The sequence below is a fragment of the Marmota flaviventris genome, chromosome 19 (assembly GCF_047511675.1).
Source record: "Marmota flaviventris isolate mMarFla1 chromosome 19, mMarFla1.hap1, whole genome shotgun sequence".
Lineage (NCBI taxonomy): Eukaryota > Metazoa > Chordata > Mammalia > Rodentia > Sciuridae > Marmota > Marmota flaviventris.
The window spans coordinates 21,355,970-21,376,864 of NC_092516.1; the positions used below are offsets into that span (position 1 = coordinate 21,355,970).

Sequence of the window (20,895 nt, forward strand, 5' to 3'; positions counted from 1 at the left end):
CCCCCCACCTTCCCCGCCGGACCCACCTTTACAGGTTGACTGCCTCCCTGGCTAGGCCTGGATGTCATTCAAGCACCTGGAATTCCACATGCCTCAAACTGATCTCTTAGAGAATGGGTATGGCTCATTGGTAGAGGGTTTGACAGTATATGTGCCACTCTGGGTTCCATTGTTAAACCATAATGCAAAGAAAAGACCACCCACTCCAATTTAAATCAAATTAAAGCAAGCTTGCAATTCCCATCAGCCCAGGCTGTCTCTCCCAAAACCGGTGGGAATAGAAGACAGCCCTCCAGCTCTCTAGGAGCGCAGTTTTATAGCACCAAAAAGTTGCAAAAGAGGAGTGTCTTGAGAAATTTCAGATAATAGGATTTTGACAAGCATAATACAAAGGCAGATAATAAATTAATGGTCTAAATGGTTCAGCACTTAAGGAGTAAATTTAGATCCCAACATCAGAATTTATGAGGCCACTAGAGTTTCAGAGAGGGTGGTTATCTGGCCAGGGAAAGCCAGAATTTATGAGGCGCCACTAATGTTTCAGAGAGGGTTGTTATCTGGTCAGGGAAAGCCAGGCATGGGTGAGTTCAAGGCAAGGGCAGGCATTCCAAGCAAGTTTAGAAATCTCAGTAATTTATAGTAAAGCCAAAATTAACTTTTCATGCCTTTGTGAGGAGATGGCTCCCAATCTTAAGAGAGAATTAGACTGGTTTATCAGCATCCCCAATACTGCAAAAAGCAAAAACAAAATAAACTGACAAACTGAACTCACTTTCTTTCCCAAGCACACTCCCAACCTCAGGTCTTCTATTTAAACAAGTGTCACCATCTCTAACCCTAAAACTCCTCTTGTTTATTTCTTAAAATATTTTTTGTAGTTGTAGATGGACAGAATGCCTTTATTTTATTTATTTATTATGTGGTGCTGAGGATCAAACCCAGTGCCTCACATGTGCTAGACAAGTGCTCTACTACTGAGCTACAGCCCCAGCCCTCCCTCTCATTTATTGACTGCCAACTCTGCTCCCACATGCCTTCATACATACCCTGCCCTAGGGAGACTTGGTATTTTTCTCTGGGCAGGTTAAATCAATCACAGCATTTCGCGTGCTTCATGAAAAGACTTCATCTCTTCAACAAGTCTGCTGTGAAGTTTTCACCTGACACTTTGCTTAGTGGATGCTTTTCCCCACACCCAGGGTAGCGCAAATAAAGAGTTGATCACAGCAGACTGAGGAGGAGACAAAAGATCTTGGGCAGGGCCAGACTGACTGAAGAGTGGGTTGGAAAGGGTGAGGGTGTAGAGTTGCTCCCAAGGATCTACACCCCAGCCCTGGTTCTCCCAGTCTCTCAGGCCCTAGAAGGACACAGAGAACATTGAAAACTTCCCTTAAGAGCAATGGCATTTTGTCACCTCTCAGTGCCCACTCCCTGAGTGACTCATCACCCACAGGACTGGGAAGATTTATGGGGGGTCTGGACCCTTCTAGGGAAGAGCCAGGTGCAGAGTTCACACCCCTGGAGGTGAGCCCCTAAGGACTATGGGACCACAGCATTGGGTCCCCCAGTAAGCCTCTGAAGTATGGCCCACTAAAGGAAGACATAAAAACACTGTTCCAATGTTACTCCCTGTGGTAGAAACAGGTGCTACAGGCAAAAGGTCACTCCATGCAGTACCAACTGGGCCAGACTGAAGATTTTGGCAATTCATGACTACACTTGGGAACAGCCATGAGGTTGCTGGGTGAGTGCCAGGTGTTTGAAACCTGGCACAGATCAAGGGTTTGGGGAAGGCTTGGGATACAGAGAGCCTTGGCTAGAGGCTCAGAAACCACATCAGTCTCTTGAGCCCAAGGGCTCAAGACAACTCCCAGCTACCTCCCTTGCTGGCCTCTTCTAAATGTATCCTTTTTTTTTTTTTTTTCTGAGTGGCTACTCAGAAAGAAACAAAGTAGATTTTTTTTTTTTAAACAAAGATTAAAAAAAAAATCTATCTTCCATTCCACACCCTGCTCTGGGACCTCCCCAAGGGTTACTTACATTTAGGTAACAGCATCAAACCTCACAACAGCAGAAGGATTCAGATGGGTCGCTAGCCCCTGGGAGCCACCCGACCCCTGAATTATGCTGGGCAATTGAGGGGCTTACCAGGTAGGGCCAATCACACATTTTAGGATGGATCATAGGAGCAACTATTACAGTGCTTAGGGAAGTGGAGATGGAAAGGTGTACCACCTCCAACCTAAATTTGAATTCACACTCTGCCACTGACCTCAAGTTTGAATGATTCATATAGTGTGGCCTGATCATGGTACCACTGGATATCTCAAAGACAATTATGTGAGAAGAAGGTCAAAATCTCAGGCTCTAGTGTGTGTTAGAAATTCAGGTCAGCAGAAATTAGTAACACTGGGTGATTAAGCAAAGAATATGTAGACGATGTTTCTTGCTCAACAGAACATCCTCTCTTCTAGCTGGAACCAGTACACTGTCCCTACTGGCTTTCAGGTTTCTGCCTTCCTATTGATCCTGAGTATCTGGGCCCCACAGCTGAGATTCTTCCTTCACCCAAGAGATGAAGGAGGTTTGGGGTCTAAGAATCCTGGGGAAAACACTCATTACTCAAGAAACCTATCCTAAGATTACCTGGGCATAGCAGAGCATGGTTGCACATGCTTATAATCCCAGCAACTCCAGAGGCTAAGGCAGGAATTTGTGGCCAGCTGGGGCAATTTAGCAAGGCCCTAAGCAACTTAGTGAGACCGTTTCAAAATAAAAAATAAAAAGGGCTGGGGATGTGACTCTGTGGTTAAACTCCCCTGGGTTCAATCCCTGGTACAACCCCGCCCCCCACCAAAACTACCTGTGTACTAATTGAATGAAGTGGAGCATCTCTTCCATTCAGGGCAGATGCTCTGGGTGTTGGAGTCACTGTTGAATCAAAATTAAGTTTCTGCTCTAAGTTTACAATAAGCTGAGGGAGAGAGACACCAGGTATGAGTTTTGCTGGCACAAGTTTCTAGAAGATCTTCTGGGCAGATTGTATAGAACTTCATGACTATACAAATAAGACACAGAGCCATGGTTCTGAGTAGGGTTCTAGCATGGGATAGAAGGGATTCAGAAGACACCCCCCCCCCCCAATATTGAACTGAGGGCACTCTACCACTGAACTATATCCTCAGTCCTTTTTTTCATTTTTTGAAACAGGGCCTTGCTAAATTGCTGGGGCTAGCCTTGGACCTGAATGCTCTTGCCTCAGCCTCTAGAGTCGCTGGGATTTAGAGTGGTAAGCCACCAAACCCAGTTCCAGGGGGAATTTCTGGAGGTAGCATTTGAGAGCATTGAAGGTAGAGAGCTGGTTGGAATTCCAAGTGATGCAGCATGCCGGCCACTGTGGAATATACACTCCCGAACTTTTTACAGTGCGTTCTGATAGGCCATTGGAGGAATGTGGCAGGGGGAAGCAGCTAGTAATTTCAGTGAGGTTGACCTGGAGAGGGAGGAATCAATCTGGGGCAGGAGCGAGGGCGAGTCAGACACAAGGCCCTGCCCATGCCACCCATCTTTTTCCTTTTTCAGAAATCCCCACCAGCTAACGAACACGTGTGCACCCCCATATCGCAGACACCCCAGTGTCCCAGGCCACGTCTGCGAAGCTCACAGCCTTCGATCTCTCCCCTTCTCAGTTCTTCACTGGCACATCGGGAGGGAAACAAAAGAGTTCCGATAACCCAGAGAGCGACGCTAAGGAATCTGGAGGCCAAGGCGGGGGATAGGGAGCTCGGCGACCGGAAATACCTTTGGGTGTGTCTGCTCTAGGACCGCGAGAAACTCAGGTTACACGAACTCAGTGGTGCGGGGGCTAGAAAACTAAGGTGACCTCAGAAAAGATGGCTGCGTCCTAGGCTCTATTTGTTTTAGAAAAAGTCACTGAATAGCTTGAATGTCAACCTGGTGTCAGTAACCTGGATTGTCCCCCCTAGAAACACTCTGTCCTCTGTTCCTGAGGGTCCCTTGGCGGCTCCACTTGCCCATAGTTAATATGGCCCCGGTTGCTTCGGGTTTGAGCTCAGGGCGGGCGGCGGCGAGTGATCCAGAAGTGGAAAAAGATGGGGTCAGGGAACCTGGTGCGCCCCCCCCCCCCCCCCGCCGCCTCAATTTCTGCAAGAAGGTATAACCAGCGATCTTTTTTTTTTTTAAACAACCTCATTTAAAATGTTATTAAAATTTTCATTTACCAGGTGCGGAAGAATATTCAGTGACGTCACTTCCTATTCAATTCCTTTATTATCAGTTTCTTAAGTATTCCTGTGCAGAATCTTATTTACTAGCTCTGAGGACACTGGGCTGAATATCTCTCAATGCCTTAGGAGTTCAACGAGAAAAGAGAAAGCTGAAACCCGGCTGTTAGCCAAAGGCAGATACCCCTTCAGTGATTGCAGGTCTTCAGCCTTTCCCAGCGCCTCACACTGCCTCCTCCAGGTGTGGGCCAGAAAAGCTACGTGAACACTTTGAATATGCTGACCCCTGCTGACCATATGAAAAGGAGCTGGATTTTAAGTGTATTAAGGTATGATTGTGTAAAAAATTAGGTGCATTAATGGACGACAGGATTCATTTGTTTCATTTATTTATTTTCAATTTTTTTGTGGGTGATACGGATTGAACCCAGGGCTTTGATCATGTTAGGAAAACGTACCACTGAGCTACATTCCCAGCTCCTTGTTTGTTTTTAAAGCTTTACTTCCTTGAATTTCCTAATTCCAGGCTCTCCAGACAGAAGATAATAGCCCACTCTACAAAACTGAACTTGGTTCTGTGATATGACTAAAGAGATTAGTAGTATTTGTTTACCTTAATTGGTCATTTACTATGTACAAGACTTTAAGTGCTGCAGGGCACGGTGGCAAAGCAGTTTGGGAGGCTGAGGCAGGAGAATCGTGAGTTCAAACACAGCCTCAGCAAAAGCGAGGTGCTAAGCAACTCTATGAGACCCTATCTCTAAGTAAAATACAAAATAGGGCTGGGGGTGTGGCTCAGTGGTTAAACACCCCTTGGTCCAATTCCTGGTTTAAATACACACACACACACACACACTTTAAGTGGTCTTTCTGGTTAACTCATTAAACAACTCTTCAGAGATAGGTAATCTCGTTTATCAGGAAGCTAAGGACCAGAGATTATCTTCTTCAGGCTACAGAACTAGTGAGTAGTGGAGCCAGGATTCAAATCCAGGCAATCTGATTCCAGAACACATGCTGGAACACACAGAGTTGAGAAGGCATTTTTTTTTTTTTAAGAGAGCGAGAGAAAGAAAGAAAGAGAATTTTAATATTTATTTTTCAGTTTTCAGCGGACACAACATCTTTGTTTGTATGTGGTGCTGAGGATCGAACCTGGACCGCACGCATGCCAGGCGAGTGCGCTACCGCTTGAGCCACATCCCCAGCCCAAGAGAAGGCAATTTTTCAACAACGAGAGAGAAGTGGAATTTGAGGCCAGATAGAGTAGTAACATGGGGTAGTGCAAGAAGCAGGGACCTAAAGATCAGAAAAGCTACTTCGGGCCTCATGCACTATTCCACAGTCCTATAACCCTGAAAAGAAAAGCTAAAAATAATAGGCTATGATAAGCCATGAAAAGTAAATAACAAAGATATATTTAGGGGTCATGTAAAAGAGGAAGAAAGTCGTTTCATGTGTATAGGAGGTATGTGAAATTGCCCAGGAGGAAGGATGACAGGAACAAAAGGTGCCCTGTGGGCTTCTCTGATTCAGACCCTTACAGATTTAAGTCTGGGGTCTCCTTGCTGGTCTCTGGGCGCCTAGCCTTTTGCCTTTCCCATCCATCCTTTGTGACAGTCTGTTGTAGTGAAAAGAAATGATGGGCTGGGGTTGTGGCTCAAGTGGTGGCACACTTGCCTGGCATGCGTGCAGCCCGGGTTCGATCCTCAGCACCACATACAAACAAAGATGTTGTGTCCACAAAAGCTAAAAAATAAAAATATTAAAAAATTCTCTCTCTCTCTTTAAAAAATTAAAAAAAAAAAAAAGAAATGAGAAATCAGGAGGTTTAGGTTTCAGACTTGTCTCTGCCACTGACTCAACTGTGTGACCTTCAGTAAGTTCCCTCCTATCTCTGGGCCTCAGCTTTCTCTGACTATATTCTGTGGAACAGTATTCCCACGAAATGCCCTATGGGGGAAAAATAAGAATTTTCCTCCATGTCCCTTAGAGAGTCCCTTTAACATATTTAAGATACAGGGCAGTCTTCAGAAAGAAACCTAAGGCCAGATGTAGTGGTATATGCCTGTTGTCCCAGCTATTTGGGATGCTGAAGCAGGAGGATCCCTTGAGCCCATGATTTGGGGACCAACCTAGGTGAGACTCTTACTCCAAAAAAAAAAAAAAAAAAAAGAAAGAAAGAAAAAGAAAAGAAAAGGGAAGAAGAAAGAAAGAATCAGGTGTAATGGCACATGTCTGTAGTCCCAAGTAGGAAGCTGAGTCAGGAGAACTTCAAGTTCAATGCCAGCTTGGGCAACTTAGCAAGACCCTATCTCAGATTAAAAAAAAAAGGGGGGGCTGGGGATGTACCTCAGTGGTCGAGCACCACTGGATTCAATCCCTAGTACCAGAAAGAGAGAATGAGGCTGAGGATGTAGCTCAGGGATAGAGTGCTTTCCTAGCATGTCTGAGGCCCTGAGTTCCATCCCCAATACTGAAAAAGGAGGGGAGGGAGAGGGGAAGGAAAGAACTGCATCCACTGCTTACCAAACCGTGCTTAAAATACTGACCCACAGGAGTTTTAGAGGCTTAAAAGCCCACCCCAGGGCTACCCAGGAACTGGCTCCTCCATCTTCCTCTTCACTCGACCAAAACCTGAAACCATCATTCCAGCCTCCTTTGATGCTCCCCACGTTTAGCCCATGAAGGAAGCAGGTGCTTCTTGTTAACCTCTAGCCTCATCTGCAACTCTCCATCTCCACCCTTCCTCTATCCTCCTCTGTAGTTCATTCTCAGAGCAGCCAAAGTGTGTTTGTTTGTTTAATGCAAATCAGATCTAATTAACATGCTGCCCAAACCCCCAGTGGTTTACAGGAAGCACATACAGGAGTCAACTTCACACACAAAAAGGGACAGTGGTTGCCAGTAGTTGCAGAGAGGGAGGAATATGGAGTCAGTGTTTCATGGGTGCAGAATTTTAATTGGGGAAAATGAAGAAGTTCTGGAGCCTGATTGGGTTTTTATTTCTTTGTTGTTGTTGTTGTTTTAAATTTTTTGTTGTAATTGTAGTTGAACAAAATGCCTTTATTTTATTTGTTAATTTTTAGGTGGTGCTGAGGATCGAACCCAGTGCCTCATGCATGCTAGGCAAGCGCTTTGCCACTGATCTACAGCCCCAGCCCATGATGGTTTTGATAGTCATAAAACAATTTGAATGTATAGCCACATGATGAGGTTTTAGTCCATAGCAAGTACAACAACTGTCCCAAGGGATTATGTTGCCAGGTGATGTCAAATCCTTCTTAGTTAAGTACTCTATGATATTCACACAACAATTAAGTGGCCTAAGGCAGCATTCCTCAGAATGAGCCCCTGTGCTAAGCATGACTGTATTTATAGCCACTGTACCATATTCTTAAAAATAGTTTAGGTGGGACTGAGGAGTATGGCTCAATGGTAGAGCAATCGACAAGTATGTGCAAGGCCCTGGATTTAATCCATAGCACTGTACAGACACAATCCTGATATATTTAGAATCAAGTCCAAACTTTGCATTCTTGCAACCAGAGCTTCTGTGACCTGCCCCTTCCCCTTCTCCAACCCCATCTGTAAATCTGTACTCTGCTCTTGGGTCCAAACACAAGTGTCTTTTCTGTACCTCTCCCAAACTCATTCCTAGTTCAGAAGGTTCACTTGCTGTTCCCTGTACCCCCTACTCTTTCCATCCCAAAACCCGCAGCCCCAAGACCCTTTCCTCTCCAACTCCTATTGCTCCTCAACAGATCTGTAGGGTCTAGGCTTCTTCCACAAATCTCACTTCACATGCTTTGCAAAGACATCTTCTGACAACACCTATCAAACAGTCCTGCTTTTGTTCAGGAACGTCCTATGGTTCCTCAGTGCCTGCAAAATAAACTTCAGACTCTTCTGCTGGGATGGGTTATTCTCTCAGATTGACCTGTTATAGCTTAGATATGAGATGTCCCCTAAGATCATGTGTGAGACAATGCAAGAAGGTTCAGAAGTAAAATGATTAGATTATGAGAGCTTGAATCTAATCAATGGATTAATCCACTGATGTGGATTAACTGGATTATAATTGAAGTGGCACCCTCTTTCTCCCTAGAAAAGACTTTAACTGGGCTTCTCCAGAAATATTCACCCAGAGTGATTTTAGGACTATCAGCAAAAGAGTCTCTGCAAAAGAGTTCAGTGAAGATAAACTTCCTATTTTCCCGTCGCCCTGTTTTACTTGGCCACTGGCTAAGAAGATACCAGCACTCCAGGTGCTGGACACCCCTTATTAGTTTTCACAAACATATCTGTTAGATGCAGGGCAGGCTGAAGTAAGTTATCTGCAGGGCAGGCTGAACGAATGTTAGCTGCAGGAGAACCCACGCACTCAAGCCCCCCTCTGTCTGGTCCTTTATCACCTGTTTGCATCAAGGCTGAACACTCAACCCCCACCAGTCTGGTGCAACGGAAACCCACATCTAACCCCTGCCCCGTCTGCCTGAAGGCAGAAGATGACACTACAGTATGATCTAATCACTGTAGGCCAACAAGGCAGCTTACAGACCCAGAGACCCCATTAGATTTGGGCTATAAAAACTCCCTCCCACCGGGCCCCTCTCTCTTGCTCTTGCTCTTTCTTCTCTTGCTTCAGTTCTCCCTCTCACTCTCTCCTCTCCTCTTCTCTCTCTCTCTGCTCCCCCCCTTTCTTCTCTCTTTCCCCACTCTTTCTTTCTCTCTCTTTTTCTCCTCTTTTGCATTGCTGCAATAAAGATCTCTTGGTTGCTCCGAGTGTTGTGGTCACTTTCCTTTCAATATCCAGTATAGTACTTTGAAGAAATGTGCAAACAAGGCCTCTGCCCTTGAGCTGGGCTTCACAGAGACGTCTACATTTTTAAGATAAGAGAAGTTACCAATTGGGCTCCATGGTAACAGCTGGCAGGGGAGGAAAGAAGGGGAGAAGAAGCTCTCCCCTTCTCAGGTGTTGTCCTTGAAAGGTTAACTTGCCCAAAATAGTGAAAGAAAAAGCTGCTTTTATGTGAACTTCTGCAGACTGTGAACTTCTGAGCCCCTCTCCTTACATGCTGGGTATAAACTCTGAAACTCCCTGAACTCGGGGTTCAGGGGATTGACTGATGACAGCAAAAGCTGTGCCCTCTGAACCTGGCTGCAGCCAAATACAACTGTTTCCTGCTATCTTCGGTGCCTTGCCTCGTTTGTCCCTGCAGCATAATGATAGGTAGGATGTGGCTGCAAGATATAGGTCACTGGGTGCTTAACTTTAGGGTATTTACTTTCAACCTGAACAGAACACTTCCTCTCTCCCTCCCTCTCCCTCTTTCTCTCCCCCGTCCCCTTTTCTCCATCTCTCCTTCCTGGCTGTCATGTCTCAGCTGCTGTCCTCCACCAGGCCCTTCCGCCTTAACATTCTGCCTCACTTGGGTACGAGCTATGGAGTTGGTCAGCCATGGACTGAACCTCTGAAATTTTCAGCCAAAATAAATTTTTCCTCCCCTACATTGTTCTCTTCGGGTCTTTCAGTCACAGTGACACAAAGCTGATTAAAACGTGACCCCATCCCTCAGCTGCCTGTTTTCCCTTATTCCATTCTAGGTCTTCATGTTTTAGTCAAGTGGAACTGCTGACCATTCCACATGCAGGTCTACCTAGTCTATTGAAAACTTTGTCATTCTTCAAGTCCGGTGTGCTCCACCTCCTCTGGGAAGCCTTCCTAGATTCAGAAGACCTGCCCAAGTCTCTTCGAGGTCCTCCCACATATTATTTTGTAATAACAATAACCAATGCTTATTAAACGCTAATGTGAAGCCAGATCCTGGGGAAGCTGGGTCAGAGAATTGCTTGACTCAAGGAATTTGAGACTAATCTGGGCACAGTAGTGAGACTCCACCAAAAAAAGGGGGTAGGGGCTAGGGGTATAGCTTGGTGGTAGAGCATTCCCTAGCATGTGCAAGGCCCTGAGTTTGATCCCTACTACTGCAAAACAAAAACAAATCAAAATAAAAACAAAACAAAAAACCACCAATGTGCAAGACTCCATTATTTATAATCTTTATACCAATTTATCACAGGGTGACCAGCACCCCACCAGTATAGTTTTCTGCTCAAGAGGTGATGAGCCACCTGAGAAAATGAAAGCCTTAAATAACTAGTGAAGAATTAAGAGACCCAGAGCCAGAAATTAGTTTTAAAAAGCAGAGCACCTGATAGGTCTTCCAGTCCTGGTAGGAGCTGGAACTGAAGAACTAGAAAATGGCTCTGGTCCTTTATTTAAGGGAGAACATCAGAAGCAGGGGAGGGTTTCAGTGGGGGAGTCTTGTGGCAGGGGATTTGCAGCAAACAGGTTGACTGGCATCTTGGCGAGTTACACCCATCTCTGAGAGGCTGTGTGGCTATGTAGCTCCAGAGGGTCACCCCAATTCCAGAGCAGTGCTGAACCTGGCAGAGCTAAGTAGGAATTTCCATGTTTTGGGCAGTCTCAGAACCAGCATGAGTGCCTCTGGGAGTTCCCAGATTCTAGACTTTCCTACCTAATGACTTCCATGATGATTGGGTTCACGCACATTTCATGGATGGCTCCTGGCATCAATTTGTTTGTTGTTGTTGTTTTGGTTTGGTTTGGTGTTTTTGTTGTTGTTGTTTTTGTTTTGTACTAGGGATTGAACCTAGGGGTGCTTAACTACTGAGTCACATCTCAGCCCTTTGTATATTTTATTTAAAGACAGTGTCTTACTGAATTGCTTAGGGCCTCACTAAGTTGAGGAGGCTGGCTTTGAGCTTGCAATCCTGGCTCAGCTTCCCTAGCTGCCCAGACGACAGGCATGCATCACCACACCCGGCTCCTTATACCAATCTTATGAGATACATGTTGTTATTTCCAGGTTTTTAGAGACAAAGAAACTGATGCACTTGGGCAAGCAATGATTTGCCCAGGATTGCGTCGCAAAAAGCAGGTGAGTCAAAAGCTGAACCAGTCTGTCTAGAGCCAATGCTCTTAACCTTGCCCCACATTGTGTCCCTTTTCTATCATTTTTGTGAAACAAGCCTCCTTTGCTGCTTCCTCTGCTGGAGAACCTCTCCCCACACCAGTTCTTCCTCATGCCATGGTAAGCAAGGACAGTTCTCCCAGCAGCATTTCCTGGCTTATCATCAGGTAGGCTGGGTTAGGTGGTATCTGCCCCAATCACTTTCTTCCACATTCCATGTGCAACCTGGGTGAGCTGTGACCCCCAGAGCCCAGCACAAAACCCACAGTAGGCCTCAGATAGTCTTTGCTGAATGAATGAATGAACGAATGAATGAATGAATAAGGTCTTCTTTCCTCATCTTGGAATTCCCTTACCACCCAGTCTCTCCAAAGAAAGCTTTCAACACAGTCACTGAATATTGGCTGCATCTTTGGAGTGAAAATGGGCACTAGCTTTGCTGGGGTGCTTAATTTTCTGCACACAGTCCCCAGGCAGGTTGGGCTAGGTCCTGTATCCTGAGCCCCAGATCTGACTTCTCAGAAATGGCAGAAATACTGGGGCTCAATGTCTGTTTCCAGCCTTACTGTGGAATAACAATCAAACCTGGAGAGCATCACTAAGTCACTAAATCTGACCTTAAGTTTACATATTTGCAAAACATGGCTGTTGGTATCCATGCCCTCCTTAGCAAGCTGCTTCTTCTCTCCCACCTCTCCTCCTCCTTCTCCTTCTTTTGGTATTGGGGGTCGAACATGCTCTATATCTCCAGACCCTTAAGTTTTTTTGTTTTTTTTTTGAAGAGTTGGGGATGTAGCTTAGTGGTAGAGCACTTGCCTGGCTTGTGGGAGGCTGTAGGTTCCGGGTTCAATCCCTAGTACTTCAAAGAAAGGAAGGAGGAAGAAAAGAAAGATTATAGGCATGCACCACCATGCCTGACTTCTTTCTTTTTTCTTTTTATTTCCTTCTATCCCCACCCCTACCAACCCCCTTACTGAAGATTGAACCCAATGGCAAGCACTTTACCAATGAGCTACATCCCCAGTCCTTTTTACTTTTTGAGACAGGGTCTCACTAAGTTGCCCTGGCTGGCATGGAACTTTACATCCTCCTGCTTCAGCTTCCCAAAGTTGCTAGGATTATAGATGTGTGCCATTTTATCCAACCCTAGCTCCTTTAAAAAAAAAATTTAGTTGTAGATGGTCACAACGCCTTTATTTATTTATCTATATGTGGTGCTGAGGATCAAACCCAGGGCCTCACACATGCTAGGCGAGTGCTCTACCACTGAGCCACAACCCCAGCCCTCTTTTCTTTCTTTCTTTTTTTTAAGACGGGATCTTGCTAAGTTGTCAAGGCTGGCCTCAAACTTGACTTCCTCTTGTCACAGCTTTTCAAGTAGCTGGTACAGCTGGCATTACAGATGTGCACCACCACAACCAACTCTTCTTTACACTTTGTAAAGTGTAAAATGTTGACAATAACTCAGTCTTTTTAACAAATGTTTATTGCACATTGACTATGTCATACATATTATCTTGTTAAAATTTCAATCTTCACAGCAACCCTTTGAGGTAGATATTAATCTTCCTCTTACAGATGAGGGAACTGAGGCTCAGGGAGGGCATATGACTTACCAGAAGTGCCCTGGGGCAATTTTCAGAGAACAGATTTGGGCCACATGCATCTGTACTCATGCACCAGTCCACCTGCCCTACATCCTGGGGGACCATGTCTGCCTGCAGGCCTCTCTCCCCAGGCCTCAGCATTTACCTCTGAAGTAGACAGGGAGTCAGTGGATGTTTCCTGAGATGATGGCAAGGTCTCAGTTGCACCTGCTACTGAGATAACACTGAGAAAAGTCCAGCCTCTTACTCCCCACACCCTTTTTTTTTTTTTTTAACAGAACACTGGGAGAGGGATATCAGTTTTAATCTGTTTAGATCTTTACAGGCACTTTTCTTTTTTACAAGTTTGGAAACTTGAGGGATCCTTGAGGGAAGCACAAGGGATGAATATCAGTTCCCAAATCCCTGACTCTGGAGCCAACCTCAGGGTTCAGTCAGTGCCAAGGTGAAGTTGAAGTCCAGCTGGTGGGAGCTGCTCACCCGCATTCCTCGAAGATGTCTGGGTAGTGCCGGAAGAGCACTGGCGGGTCCCGGTCACCTCGGACTGGGGCCCGAGGCACAGCCCGGATGCCAGGCCTCCGGCCCCGCCGCCCCCCAGAGCAGGAGCGATGGATCCACTGGTGAGCTTCCACCGCGAACTTCCTCTTGAAGCGCATGCCACATTCAGGGCAGGGGAAGGGCCGCTCGCCGGAGTGCATGCGCCGATGGCTGACCAGCAGCGACGGGTAGGTGAAGCGGCGGCCGCAGTCTGCACATACATGACGCCGCTGGTTTGCCTGAGCATCCACACTGGCCACGAGTACTGGGGACTGTGCACGTGCCGTCTCATCCCAGGCAACTTTCACGGGCAGCTGTGCTCTCGCAGAGGCCTTGCTAGTAGTGGAGTCAGGGTTGTGTTTAACAAACTCTTCATGCTGCTCCTTCCCAGGAGTCATCCCTCTTCTTCTGGCCGCAGGACCTTCCTTGGGTTCCAACTTCTCCTTGTTTGGGATGTCTCCTGGGAAACAGGTATTAAGGTACATTTTAAAACACTTTTGCATAAATCATCTCAGGTTATAGGTTGCTTTTTACTTATGAAGTGCTGAAAAAAAATACTGCCAGTAATTAACCTTTGGTGGAAGGTGAACAGATCTCCTTCCTCATGTGTCAAATGGAAACAATAATGGTTTCTTGACTTCATAAGATCCATGGGAGGATTAAATGAATAATGCATAGTCAGCACTTTGCTCCAGTTCACTTCCCTGGGGGTTGATGAGGGAAAAAGACCCAAGTTAATCAATTACCAGTATTTTCCCTGATACCACTTTGGCTTGCTTGAGAAATGTGAAAAAGTAGACCGGAAGCCACTTCCATTGTTAAGGACATTTGAGTTGTTCTTGAAAAGGGGAGAATGGTGTTTTCTATCAGAGGGACTTGGAAACCTGAGTCTTGGACTTGGGCTCCTGGCATCAACATGACTACTGTCTCAAGTTCTGCAAACTTGTACTAGGTCTGCCTTCTTTCCTCTTCTAGTATCCAACATAGGTTGGTTCTTTCATTAGAGATGTTCGGATTGAGGACCTGAAAGAAAACTTTGCTAGGAAGAGTATCAAGGGGGGGATGGGAGGAGACCTGGGACAACCCCTCACCTCTCAGAGCTCCTCCCAGGCTTTCCCCCTCCTCAGGATCCTGGGCGGCGGAGCTCCAAGCCTCACTCTCCTGTTCCATCCAAGAGATGAGGGCTGGTTTGGGGCCTGGGAATCCTGGGAGAGAACAGGGATCACAGTGCCGGCCTGAGAGGCTGTCCTGGAAGATGGCATCCCCCTGCCACAGTGAGGGCACCTCCTCAGAACTTATGCTCAACCTGAACAGAGTCTGCAATGCTCTGGATGAAGCGGATACGGAAGGGTAAGACTCCCGGGGGAGTACCTGAAGCCCCGGGAATGGGAGGTGGCTGGCGCCGTTGGTGGACTAGTGCGGGGTGAGGGCTCACGATCCACTGGGTCTTTCTGTATCATGTCCCCCAGGAAACCCGGTGAAGGAGGGGGGCTCTGGCCAGGGGCCTCACCGAGCGCGCCCAGGTGGCCGTAGGTCTCGCGCATCACGTCCCGGTACAGCACCCTCTGCGCGGGCCGCAGGCACCCCCACTCCTCCGGGGAGAAGTACACGGCCACGTCCGCGAAGCTCACGGCCCCGGGCTCCCTGCAACCTGGCCGGGTCTCCCTGGGTCTCAGCGCCAGGAGCTGGGCTGGGGGCGGCGCCATGGGGTTTCCAACCCCGAGTAGCGGCAGCCTAGTCCCTGAGGCCACCGCCTCCCGGCTCCTGGCCTCAGCTTTCTTCGTCCACGGGAAGGGTTGCCCAGGCCCGGGCCCCGCCCAGCCTCGGCGTCCGAACGCTGCCGGGAATGGGAACCGAAATAGTAGGGACTAGCTACTAGGGATTCGGGGATGGGGACAAATAAAACTCCTTGGTGTTTATTCACTTCATGGCCGCTTGGACATAGACACCCGGGTTAAAGGACCCGGAAGGTGCCTTCAGAAAATATGGCGACAATTTGGCTTCAGTTGCCACTGGTTGTTCTTGAGGGCGCCGTTTCTTTTAAGCATATCAAATATGGCGCTTTCTGGCTTCTCTGGCATCAGCGTCTCATTTGCCCTGAAATATAATGGCTGCTTCAGGAGTTTTCCCGGCCCTCCTTGTCCCCGGGGCCCCTTCTTTTGGTGTGGCAGGAGGACTGACTGGAAAGTCGAGGAAAACTTTCTTGCCCTCAAGAAAGATGGACGCAGCTCACTCCACCTCTCTGTACCCACAACAGACAGCGGTTGATGATTGGCTGTAACCGCAGGAAGAAGCTGCGCTGTGATTGGTCCGGATCGGCCGGGCGTTTGAAACAGAACCTGAATCTTGCCTTAGGCGGACTGGAGCTCAAGAAGAACCTTGGCGGCTTTGGTGCCTGAGAATTGGTCCACCACGGTTTCCCCCGTACCTTTCAGCAGCGGGATCTAGAATCTGGACCCCAGCTCTTGCGGGAAGACACTGTAGCAAAACCTGGATACAGCGGTCCAGGTAGAAAACAGCATGTGTTTACAGCTGCGGAGCCAACAGGACCCTTTGTATATGCGAGATTCCGCTTGCCCTGGCTCTGGGATATGCCTGTAATTCCAGATACACCGGAGGCTGGGGCCGGAGGATCGCAAGTTCGAGGCCAGCCTCAACAACTTAGCGAGCTCCTGTCTCAAAGCAAAAAATAAAGGGGCTGGGGATGTAACTCAGTTGTAGAGCACCGGTGGGTTTAACCCCCAATACTGCAAAAGAAAAGAAGTAATATAACCAGGTTTGTTATGTAAAGAGGAGTACTTTAAACTCCCCCTATTTCTTTTCTTTTTTTTTTATTTTTAAAAAATTTTTAATTATAGATGGACACAATATCTTTATTTATTTTTATGTGGTGATGTGATCAAACCCAGTGCCTCACATGAGCAAGGCAAGTGCTCTGCCACTTGAGCCACAACCCCCATTTCTTGAAGGAAACGATTTCTCTTTATTAATTTGAGTTATAATATACATACAGTAAAATACCCAAATCTTCGATGTAAGATTCCTTGAGTTTTAACAAATGTAACTGTTACCCAAAACAAGACTGGGACATGGATGTCACCTCTGAATGTTTCCTTGTGTACCCTTTCCGGTCATTTTTTTTTTTAATATTTATTTTTTAGTTGTAGTGCTCTACCACTGAGCCACAACCCCAGCCCCACTTTTTAAAATTGACACGTTAATATTGCACGTTTGGGGAATACTGTCTGATGTTTTGATACATGTAGACGTTGTGTAATATTCAAATCAGGATAAGCATATCCATCCCCTCAAGTATCTATTGTTTCTTTGTAGTGAAAACATTCACAACAGTGAATTATTGTACTGCATATTTCAAAAAACCTAGAAAGAAGAATTCTTCTTTTTGAAACATACAGTACAATTATCGTTATCTGGAGTTAACATGCCTTGCAGAACACCAGAACCTATTTCCCATACAGTCAAAACTTTTATTGTGGTAAAATACATAGATAAAATAGATAGACTAACCATTTTAAGCCTTCCTGTTCCGTGGTACTTAGGACATTCACAATATACCACACAATATACCACTATCATCACTTTGGTGTTTTTATCACCCCATAAGGAAACATCCCACCCATTTAGCAGCCTCTTCCATCCTCTCCTTCTCCACCCAGCCCCTGACAACCACTAATCTGCTGTCTCTATGGAACTGCTTTTTCTCGATATTTTATATAAATTCATTTATCCATTCATTAGTTGATGGACATCTGAATTTCTACCTTTTGGCTATTGTGAATAGTGCTGCTATAAACATTTGTGTATAGGGTTTTTTTTGTTGTTGTTTAACAACTTTATTGAAATACAATTTGCTGACTGTACAATCCACCCATTTAAAGTGTCCAGTTCTATTTTTTTTTTTTTAGTACTGGAGTTTGAACCCAGGGATGCTTAACCACTGAGCCACACCCCCCTCCATTTTATTTAGAGACAAGGTCTCACTTGAGTTGCTTAGGGCCTTGGTAAATTGCTGAGGATGGTTTTGAACTCACGATCCTCTTACCTCAGCCTCCCAAGCCGCTGGGATTATAGGCATGCACCACTGTACCAGCTCAGTTTGGTAGTTTAATTTGCCACTTTAATCATTTTAAAGTTTACAGTCCGGCAGCATTTAATACTTTTACAATGTTATGCAACCATTATTACTATATAGTTCCAAAATGTTTTCTTGAGTCCAAAAGGAAATCCAGAATCCATTGAGCAGTCAATTCCCATTCCTCTCCTCTCCCTCCAGCCCTTGGTCACCTCTAATCTACTCTGTGCATGTTTGAATTTGTCTGTTCTAAATGTTTCATATAAATAGAGTCATATGATAATTGCCCTTTTTTATAATTTGACTTTTTTTTATTTTTATTTTTTGTAGTTGTAGATGGACAGAATGCCTTTCCTTTATTTTTTTATGTGGTGCTGAGGATTGAACCCAGTGCCTCATGCATGCTAGGCAAATGCTCTACCACTGAGCTACAGCCCCAGCCCCATAATCTGACTTATTTTACTTAATTTCAAGGTAAATCCATTTTGTAGCATATATTAGGATTTCACTCCTCTTTTTTATAAATTGTGATATATGTAACAAAGTTAACCATTTTAAGTGTAGATTCACGTTGTGCAACCATTACTCCAACTATCTCCAGAACATTTTCATCTTCCCATGTTGGGTCAATACATTTTTAATGCTCTGAGTTGTTTCTTTTAGAACTTTAATTTGGTGGGGTGGGGGTGGGGTGGGATACAGGGTATTGAACCCAGGGGCACTTTACCACTGAACTACACCCCAGCCCTTTTTATTTTGAGACAAGGTCCCACTGAATTGCTGAGGCTGGCCTCTAACTTTCAATCCTCCTACCACAACCTCCTAAAACTGTTGGGATGCTGGGATTATGTGCTGGCTGCTGTTTTTTGATATACCAATTTTTATCATTATCTAGGGAATCCTGCTGTGATGCTATCACAAATCAAAACTAGGTACTAAAGTAGTAAAGATAGATTTTAATCTGTAATACACTACTGCAGTGAGGAAAGGAGCCCAATGTGAGCTGAACTCAACTTTGGTTTGTACAGCTGCCACTGAGCACTTTAAAGAGGGGAATGAAGGGATCAGGAAGGGGCTGCTGGTCCATGTGAAACATGCCTGGGTTTGCTAACAAGATTTAACTGATGCTTATTAAAGTTAAGCTCCTACCCTCCCACAAAGGCTGGGCGAAAGTCCCCTGTCTCCAGATGTTGGCTGGAACACACAGTAGATTCTTTTTTTTTTTTTTTTAAAGAGAGAGGAGAGAGAATTTTTTTTTAATATTTATTTTTTAGTTTTCTGTGGACACAACATCTTTTATTTTTATGTGGTGCTGAGGATCGAACCCAGTGCCCCACACATGCCAGGCAAGCGTGTTACCGCTTGAGCCACATCCCCAGCCCACAGATTCTTTTGGCAGCCTTGAATTTTCTCAGGCAGGAACTTTAAGGGGTTGGTGGGATCACCCTGTGAGTGTGGTCTGGAGCTGTTAGAAACTATGTCAGTGTTTATAGTACAAGGCTGAGCTAATGGAGAAATTGCTCAGTTTGGTCAAGGAGAGAATCTTTCTCCATACTTGCTGCTTTAGATTCCAGCCCCTTTCTCACCTCTATTCCCAACACACTTAATGAAATCTTTGTAAATATTCTCTGTATGTGCTTGTTGTTTCCTTTCTTATTCAATTGTTTGAGGCTTCTAATTACCTCCCCTCCTTGTGTTATCTACTCCTTCTCCTTTAAGTTGTTCCAAATTATTAAGGATAGTAGCATCAGCTCTCAAATCCATATTTCCCCCCTTTGGAAACCTCCTTCCCTGAGTCTCATTCCTCTCTCCAGACTGGACTGGGCCTCATCTATCACCCAGGGTCTCCCTGGGTTGTAACCTCTGCTTCCTAGATTCAGTGTTTTCCTCTTTGCGTTTTAGTCAAGATGGGCCATCTTGGTGGCTAGTAGAGATGGACTGTCAGTGCAGATACCTTCATCCTCCCACTTGGAACATTCTTGCAGTCAGGCAGGAAGATGCCGGAAGACTGCTTGCCGAGCTTGGGGCTGGTCACTGGAGAAAACAAATAAGACCCACTGGCCCTGGAGCCACTCTTGGCAGGCGCTCCTGCCTGCCCAAGTTCAGGCCCAACCTCACATTCTTGTTTAATGTTCCTCACTGTAGATAATACTAGGGCCTTTTCAGTCAATTTCTATTTTCTGGCCTCCACTGGCTGTTATGGGTGCAATACATTCTGGCTTTTGGTAGGACTTCTGCCATCCCACCTGTTCATGGTTACATTCAGGTTTTATGGCCTGAGCTCTGGCGGTGCCTCCCTGCGCTCATTGTGGTCAGCGGTGCAAAGTGAAGAAATGAGTCTCCTTATTTCTCTATTTTTGAGTCAGGGTCTGGCTGTTTCCCAGGCTAGCCTCTCAAACTCCTGGACTCAAGCCATCTTTCTGCCCCAGAGCGGCTGGGACTAGGGTGTGAGCTACCACACCCAGCGATAGGTGTCCTTTGTTCCATCCGCCACCTCTGTCGGGTATAGACAGGGGACAGGCCGGCTGGCCACCACGGGAGGAGCGGATGCTGCCACTTTCTCATGGCCCCACCACCTGCCCACTCGCCTGTGGAAACACCAATCCCCACTTGCTCCAGATTTTTCGGGGGGGTCCTGGCAGGATCGCCGGGCCTCACCGAGTGCGCCCAGGTGGCCGTAGGTCTCCCGCATCACGTCCCGGTTCAGCGCCCTCAGCGCGGGCCGCAGACACCCCGACTCCTCAGGGGAGAAGGACACGGCCACGTCCACGTCCGCGAATCTCACTGCCCGCATTCTCTACATTCTTCAGGGGTGGCGCCATGAGAAATCCCTTCAGTGCTTGGCTAAGACAGGTTTCCGAAACACGAAGATATGGTGTAGCTTTCCTATCAGAAAAGCCCACCAGGACCCTTTGTCCTGCCCTTAGCCAAGATGGCGCCTCTCCGGCGTCAACATCCTTGCCTTTCCCCTCTGACCTTACCCTGCGGGAGTAGAGAAATCGGAGGGGAGATTGGACTCCTGGGCGCAATTTACTGAGAGATGGCCTGCGTTGATTGGACGGCGCCGGGAAGCCCGGTAGACAAGGGAGGCTGTGATTGGTCCTTCTGGAGCGGCCTGTTTGAACGAATGAGGATGAAGGAGCGACTGGTCTGAAAGCGGCCGGGGCTGCGGGCCTGACCTCACTCGCTTTTCCCGGACAGCAGCCTGGGAGAAAGGTTCCGACTGCCTGGCGCAGTTCCTTCCCGCTACTTAGGTGAGACTGCCTACGGATCGGTGAGGTGAGTAGAAGCCGAAGGCGAAGACTGGAGCCGTTAAGCGACTCAAGGGAGCGAGGGGCGGCCCGAGCCACCGGTGCTCGCGATCTCGGCTGGACAGGCCCGCGGCGGCAGGTTCCCACCTCGATTTGATTTAGCTC

At 46.6% G+C, this 20,895-nt stretch overlaps 1 protein-coding gene and 2 long non-coding RNA genes across 4 annotated transcripts; 2 read left to right on the forward strand and 1 right to left on the reverse strand.

Moving 5' to 3' along the window:
• Positions 1–4,336: 4,336 nt before the first annotated feature.
• Positions 4,337–10,277, forward strand: LOC139702923 (uncharacterized). The gene is made up of 2 exons (XR_011705478.1): positions 4,337–4,573; positions 9,852–10,277. It is a non-coding gene; the product is annotated as an uncharacterized lncRNA (long non-coding RNA).
• Positions 10,278–12,710: 2,433 nt separating this feature from the next.
• Znf688 (zinc finger protein 688) lies at positions 12,711–15,366 on the reverse strand. 2 transcript variants are annotated; one of them, XM_027948786.3, is made up of 3 exons: positions 14,897–15,365; positions 14,478–14,591; positions 12,711–13,846 (listed from the first exon to the last, which is right to left on the reverse strand). In XM_027948786.3, the coding sequence occupies exons 1-3, from the start codon at positions 15,090–15,092 to the stop codon at positions 13,326–13,328; spliced, it is 831 nt and encodes a 276-aa protein (XP_027804587.1). In that variant the 5' UTR covers positions 15,093–15,365; the 3' UTR covers positions 12,711–13,325. The 2 variants fall into 2 exon arrangements, with proteins under 2 accessions (XP_027804587.1, XP_027804588.1); XM_027948787.3 differs by lacking the exon at positions 14,478–14,591 and having other exon boundaries at positions 14,897–15,366.
• Positions 14,501–17,278, forward strand: LOC139702922 (uncharacterized). The gene is made up of 2 exons (XR_011705477.1): positions 14,501–14,736; positions 15,644–17,278. It is a non-coding gene; the product is annotated as an uncharacterized lncRNA (long non-coding RNA).
• Positions 17,279–20,895: the final 3,617 nt, after the last annotated feature.

Excerpts from the sequence above, each read along its gene's own strand:
- Znf688 (XM_027948786.3), bottom strand. The coding sequence starts at position 15,092 with ATGGCGCCGCCCCCAGCCCAGCTCCTGGCGCTGAGACCCAGGGAGACC. Across the intron at positions 14,592-14,896 it reads CGGCCACCTGGGCGCGCTCG|GATTCCCAGGCCCCAAACCA; the intron begins GTGAGGCCCCTG and ends GTTCTCTCCCAG. Across the intron at positions 13,847-14,477 it reads CCTGGGAGGAGCTCTGAGAG|GAGACATCCCAAACAAGGAG; the intron begins GTGAGGGGTTGT and ends CCTGTTTCCCAG.